The 6,000-nt window shown below is 45.2% G+C and overlaps 1 protein-coding gene across 1 annotated transcript; it reads right to left on the reverse strand.

The window, feature by feature from the left end:
* Window positions 1–4,970: 4,970 nt before the first annotated feature.
* PSB27 (photosystem II family protein) lies at window positions 4,971–5,768 on the reverse strand. Its single transcript, XM_028252631.2, has one exon. The coding sequence runs from the start codon at window positions 5,702–5,704 to the stop codon at window positions 5,177–5,179; it is 528 nt and encodes a 175-aa protein (XP_028108432.2). The 5' UTR covers window positions 5,705–5,768; the 3' UTR covers window positions 4,971–5,176.
* Between the last annotated feature and the right edge of the window lie 232 nt (window positions 5,769–6,000).

The following is a 6,000-nucleotide window of genomic DNA, read 5'->3' on the forward strand; positions in this document are numbered from 1 at the left end:
CGTTAAATTCACCAGCTGGTCTATTTTGGGCAAAGAAAAGCTGTCTTTAGGGCAAGCGCGGTTAACGGTTTTGTAGTCAACACAAACTCGCCACTTCCCATTCTTCTTGGGTACCACGACCGTGTTTGAAATCCACCAAGGGCAGTGCACTTCCTGAATTGCCCATGCTTCAAGCAAGTTCTTTACCTCCTCCGCGACTACCTCTGAATGATGAAGAGTCGATCTCCTTGTTCTCTGAATGACGGGCCGTGCATCAGGGAAAACATTGAGTTGGTGGCAAATAAAACTTGGATCGATGCCAGGCATGTTGTAGGGCGACCATGCAAAGACTTCGATATTTGCCATCAAGAACTCTACCATTTTGGTCCTTTCGTGAGCGATCGGGCTTGATCCGAGCAAAAAAAACTTGTTTGGACTTTCAGTGTCGATCCGTACTTCTACCAATTCTTCAACAACTTTGTCCTCGGCCCTGGTGCCCACGTCATCAAGGACACTCTAGTCTTCTGGGCCTTCAATCATTTGCACGAAGCCTTTGGCAGCTCGGCTCCCGTTCACTGCCACGAAGCATTGCTTTGACATGACTTGATCGCCCCAAATTTCCTCAATTTTCCCCATAGCCGAGGGGAATCTCATAACCTAGTGGTAGGTCGACGCTACAACCTGCAGAACGTGAAGCCAGCCCCTTCCGAGGATCAGATTATATGTAGACGGCACCTGCAATACCAAGAACTCCACCTGCTTGACCACGGATTCGGCTTTAACCGGTAAAATTATTTTTTCCAAAGGCCACTCTGTTTGCGAGTTGAAACCTACCAGTGGCGAAGTTGTCGGAGCTAAGTCTGTATCTCGAGGTTTGAGTTGTTTAAATGCGTCGTAGTACATAATTTCAACCGAGCTTCCCTGGTCAATCAAGATGCGCTTGACATCGAACTCTTTGACGCGGAGGGTGACCACTAGGGCGTCATTGTGTGGCGTTTGAATGCGCTTGAGGTCCCTTGTGGAGAAACTAATCACGTCTTTTTCCTCGGTCTTTCCCCTTTTGATCGCAGGTTAGACTGACAAAACTTCCCTCATGTGTTCTGCCTTTTTGATCATTCCTCGGAGCTCGCACACACGCGCCGGCTCCACTATGCCGTGGATCACATTAACTACTCCTTGAGAGGGTGCCTCCAAGTCCTCCGGTCCATGCGGATCAGCCGGGGCGGGATGTGCGACCTTAACACCCCCATCAATGTAAAGATCTAAGTGTCCGGCTGCGATTAACTCCTCCAAGTGTTGCTTCAGAGGCAAACAGTCCTCTGTCTGGTGTCCTCGCTCCCGGTGAAATGTGCAGCGGTGCCGTGGATTGAAGCCCTTTTGCGCATCGCCTAACTTAGCAGGAAACCGGACGTAATCCTCGTTATGGATTTCACTAAGTATGCGATAGATTGGAATCTTAAAGACTGTGGTGATGCCCGTCTGAGCTTTCAACCTTCTGTTAGCATCAGCTACGTCATCGCGGGGGTATTCAGCTTGGTCATTCCGACGACCCCTTCCTCGGTTTCGATGATTTGTCCCACGGTTAGATTCCTCGGCGCGATCACTTGGACGGTTAGTCCCCTGTCCGACCGCGTGTACCTTGCCAGCCGACCTCTTGTCTGTTACCACCGGAGTTGTCTTCACAGTGGACGCCGCCGCATCATCCTCTACTCGGATGTTCTCATTGATGCGCTGCATTGGTTGGCCCATGGATGTCGGCTGGTTCATGATAAGCGAGTCCCGCAGCCTATGTCCGACCGGGAGACCGCACTTATATTGGGTGATTGCCAAGTTGATTGGGCAATCTAAAATCTCATTGAAGGTTTTCCAGTATCTGGAGTTGTACGCCTTGAGTGTGTCGCTCGACTCCATTTTGACACTAAAAAGGTGGTCCACCCCCTTTGACGTTTTAGTGTTGGTCTTGAAACGAGTCACAAAGGCTTCCGCCAACTGCTGCCACCTTTCGATGCTTCGCTCCGGCAGCCTCTCAAACCATTTCAAGCCCAGCTCACCCAAACTCAACAGGAAGATAAGACACATAAGAGCGTCATTGCGCCTATGTCCGACCATGACCTGTTGGAAGTGGCTTACATGCATGTATGGACCGGTTTTTTCGTCGTAGAGCGTAAACTTGAGCTGGTGAAAGCCCGCGGGGAGCGGTGTGGTTTCTATCTCAAGGGGGAAATGGGTGGCGTTCAACCTCGCCAAATCTGTGTCTAGAAGGAGAGGCACGGCTGGGCGGGGTGGTGGAATTATGACCTCTTCACTGGCGTGACCCCCGTAAGATAGCCACTAGAGCACCGGCAACCTTTGAGTCTCTCGCCGGCGAGCCCGCTCCTTCAAGACTACCCGCAAGTCCTTTGAGCGAGCGGAGTAGGAATATCTCGACGTCGTCGCCGGACGTGAGGATTGATAGGTACTATCTTGCGCGCTAGACTTCTCTACAGGCGCGTCAGAATCTCCAACCCTGTAACTTCTGGTGATAGACAGTGAGGGAGTGTGCCGCTGGCTCTGACTGCCTGAACGGAGTGGTTGGGTGCGCTCACTGTGGTCTCCCACTCCAGCAACACCCATCCCTTTGACATGCCGTTTGAGAGCTTCCATCTCCGCCTCCATTCTCCGGATGACGGCGTCTTGGTCCCTTAACTTGTGCTCCAGACGTCTAGCGTGCGATTCTCTTCGCCGCCGGTGTCCGTTTGGGCTCCGTAAGTGACCAAAACTTCTAGCGCGCTTATCATGCGCGTCTCTTGAATGTCCTCCTGGGGAAGTCTCCAAGTCCACCATGTTTGGAACGACGAGGAGTCTGTCTCTCCGTCTGGCTGACTCAGGGGTGACACCATCAATGGCGGACAACGGTATTTCGTCGTTGTTCGCCATGGAAGACAATCAGACGAGCTTGGAAGACAAGGTTTTGTCTGTTGAACCTGTTCCCACAGACGGCGCCAATTGTACGGGGAGGAAATGTTCGTCGCTGTCCATACTCCTTTCATCCAAGCTCCGAATCTATCCGATCAACCTGAGAACACAACGGCGGTGAGCTACCTGGCGGTGTGTTGCCGGAAAACCCCTCCGACGGTTAAGTTAGCACACACTCAGGGAGAGAAAGAGAGAGAAGCTGAATGAGCGTAAGTTTATCTCACCAAATGATGTTCCATGCTCAGCATGGGGGGCGCAGTCATGCTTATATACTTTTTGCGCTCAACTCTGTACCCATTAGTCTCTTGACACGAGGAGCTACTCTCCCATCTGTCAGCACAAATCCAGCGAACACCACCTAACTAAACCGCCAGACAACACTACTGGGAACTCGGCAGCCCAGCGACATCACCTCTGCTTCACACGACCGGGCTGCATAACGAGTCCCAGTGTCCACTTGCCGCGCTCCATAACAACCGAGCTCAGTAGCATTCCAGTAGAGCTGAGTTCCAGACAGGTCGAGCTAGCAAACAAAAAGCCTTCCTGCCGAGCTAAACGTGCGAACCATGGAACCCGGGTTAACAGGTGACCAACTCGGCCAGGTAAGCTCGGCCCATACACGGGGCTTGACCCTCGGCCGAGCAAGACCGATTCTGGACGCAGACAAGCCCAAGTAGCTCGGTCCTAACTTGGTTCTGGACCTTGACCGAGCAAAACCACCTCTAAATAGGCCCAAGTTAGCTCGGCCCAAACGTGCTCGACCATCTTCTGTCTAGCTTCTACCACGGCCCAAAGCCAGATTATAAATCTCCCTCTCAAATATATATTCATAAGAAAAAAAAATTAAGAAAAAAAGAACTATGCATCATTAGTTCACGTACTTAATGGCAAATAATGTCAATTCAAAGTGAATAAATCACAACTGATAAAAATGTCTCTTGTCCAAAAGGATAGTTTCATTTTTTTATTTTTGCTTATCGGAATTTCAAAATTTACCTTCTCTTTTATATAGGCGCATACATTAAGGTTATATTTGAATTATAAATTTGAAAAAAGATTTGAAAAAGAAAGAAAATATGTAAAAAAAGTGTGAATGAAATATAACTACATTTTTTTTTCATTTTATTTTTTCAAATCTCTGTCCAAATTCATGATCCAAACACACCTAATTCTAGTCATTTCGAAAGTAATTATTATTTTTTGAATAACTCTATACGTATTGATAATCTTACTAAAAATACAAAAGGTTCCAATGATGTTTTGGACATGTATATTTTTAGTAAGAGTTTGTAGCGTTGTTCTATTTTTTTTTTTTAAATGTTATATATAATCGCATTACTTATCTCATTTTCCTTTTGTTAAATACAAAGCAGTGGGACACACATTCATAAATGTATATGAGACTCACTCAGTTGTGTTTTAATATGAGAAAAAAAAAATTGTAGTAGTTACGATTATACATAGTATTTTTTTTCTTTTTTCTTTTTTATACGAAAGACTACATTGATTATATATCTGTACAATAAAAAAAAGATTATGTATTTATATGTTAAAAAAATAAGAATAAAGCATACATTACAAAACGTCATTGGTTGAGCTCGCAATCATCCAATATTTTAAAATGCGACAATGCTAGGTATCTCAAATTTTTGTGGCTCAAATGGCTCAAATCTGTCAAAACGACGTCGTTTTGACAGATTTTGAGTGTAAAACGACGTCGTTTTAACAGATTTGAGCCATTTGAGCCACAAAAATTTGAGCTACCAAACATTTTCCTTTAAAATGTATGATAATTTCTACAGGTTGAGAAAAAAAAAATAATAGTAATAATAATTTTGGTGGGATGTGGATGTGGATGTGGATGTGGATGGGGATGGGGGAGGGGGTGTGCGAGACTGGGACACCATAAAATAAACTGGTTATCAACAAAATAAACTCTTGCTTAGTGCATCATAAAATTTTCAATAACAATCTTACCACAATTATCCCATTTAATTTTCATCTGTAAGAAAAAAAAAAAAATTGAAAATAATATCTACAACCAAATTGTTTTATCTATAAATATTCATATATATTAGAATAGAACAATTGCATACTTTAAATTTCTACCTTAAATTTCAAAAACTGAATCTCATTTGTTTAATCTCAAACTAGGAAAAATAAAATCCAAACACTAAAAATATTATACAAATATTAAAAAATTGCTACCATTTCAAAGGTAGCTAGCTCTCATTTCCTTCATCTATCTTCCTCTAGATAGAGCCTTCTCTGCAGTGTCCATCTCTTCAAGTATTCTAGCCTTCCTCTTGGCCGGAATCGGTGCCGTTGGTCCAAAACTAATATAATGGCCTGAAACTGCATTGAGTGCCGAGTAGATATCCCGGAACGAAGGCCGGCCAAGCAGAGCTTTCTCTTTCCTGTACTTAGATACCCATGTGTTTGAGGTCTCTCTTAGCTCAGCCACTGCAGCAGCCACGTTTGGATCAGTTTTGTCCATGTTGATGGTGCTTCTGACCTTGTTGATCACCTCTTCTGTCTCCTTCACGTACTCGTCGTCCGAAGCGGCCCATGCGGTGGTGACTGGGAGGAGCAATGCGGTGGAGAGGATTCCGGCAGTGGTGAGGGAGATGAACTGGCGGCGGAGGGGTTGTGATGGGGTGGTGGTTGTGGCATTTGAGGTGGAGGTGGTGGTGGTGAGTTTTGACTTGATGGGTAGTGGGAGAAGTTTTGGTTTGGTGGCTGTGGGAGTGATTAGGGTTGGAGAAGCCATTGTTGTGGGAGGAGGGGAGGGGAGGAAAGAGAGAGTGTTTTTTAGTAATAGGGTTTGGTTTTTGCCACGTGGGCTTATCACCTTATCACCATTTTCTAGTTTATGGATGAGAAAAGGTCCAATGAGATTTTGGTGTGATATTGTTCACATGAGGTCCTTCAACTTTAATTTGACATGAATATTTTTTCTGTGGATAAATTATAAATACAATTAAAATTCTACTCAGTTTTCATTTATACTGGATGGGTTCAGTCTAGCCATATGAGCCCATGGCATGGCTCATTTTAATAATAGAA

Source organism: Camellia sinensis, chromosome 7 (assembly GCF_055761805.1).
Source record: "Camellia sinensis isolate YWXY chromosome 7, ASM5576180v1, whole genome shotgun sequence".
NCBI classification, from domain to species: domain Eukaryota; kingdom Viridiplantae; phylum Streptophyta; class Magnoliopsida; order Ericales; family Theaceae; genus Camellia; species Camellia sinensis.

Excerpts from the sequence above, each read along its gene's own strand:
- PSB27 (XM_028252631.2), bottom strand. The coding sequence starts at position 5,704 with ATGGCTTCTCCAACCCTAATCACTCCCACAGCCACCAAACCAAAACTT.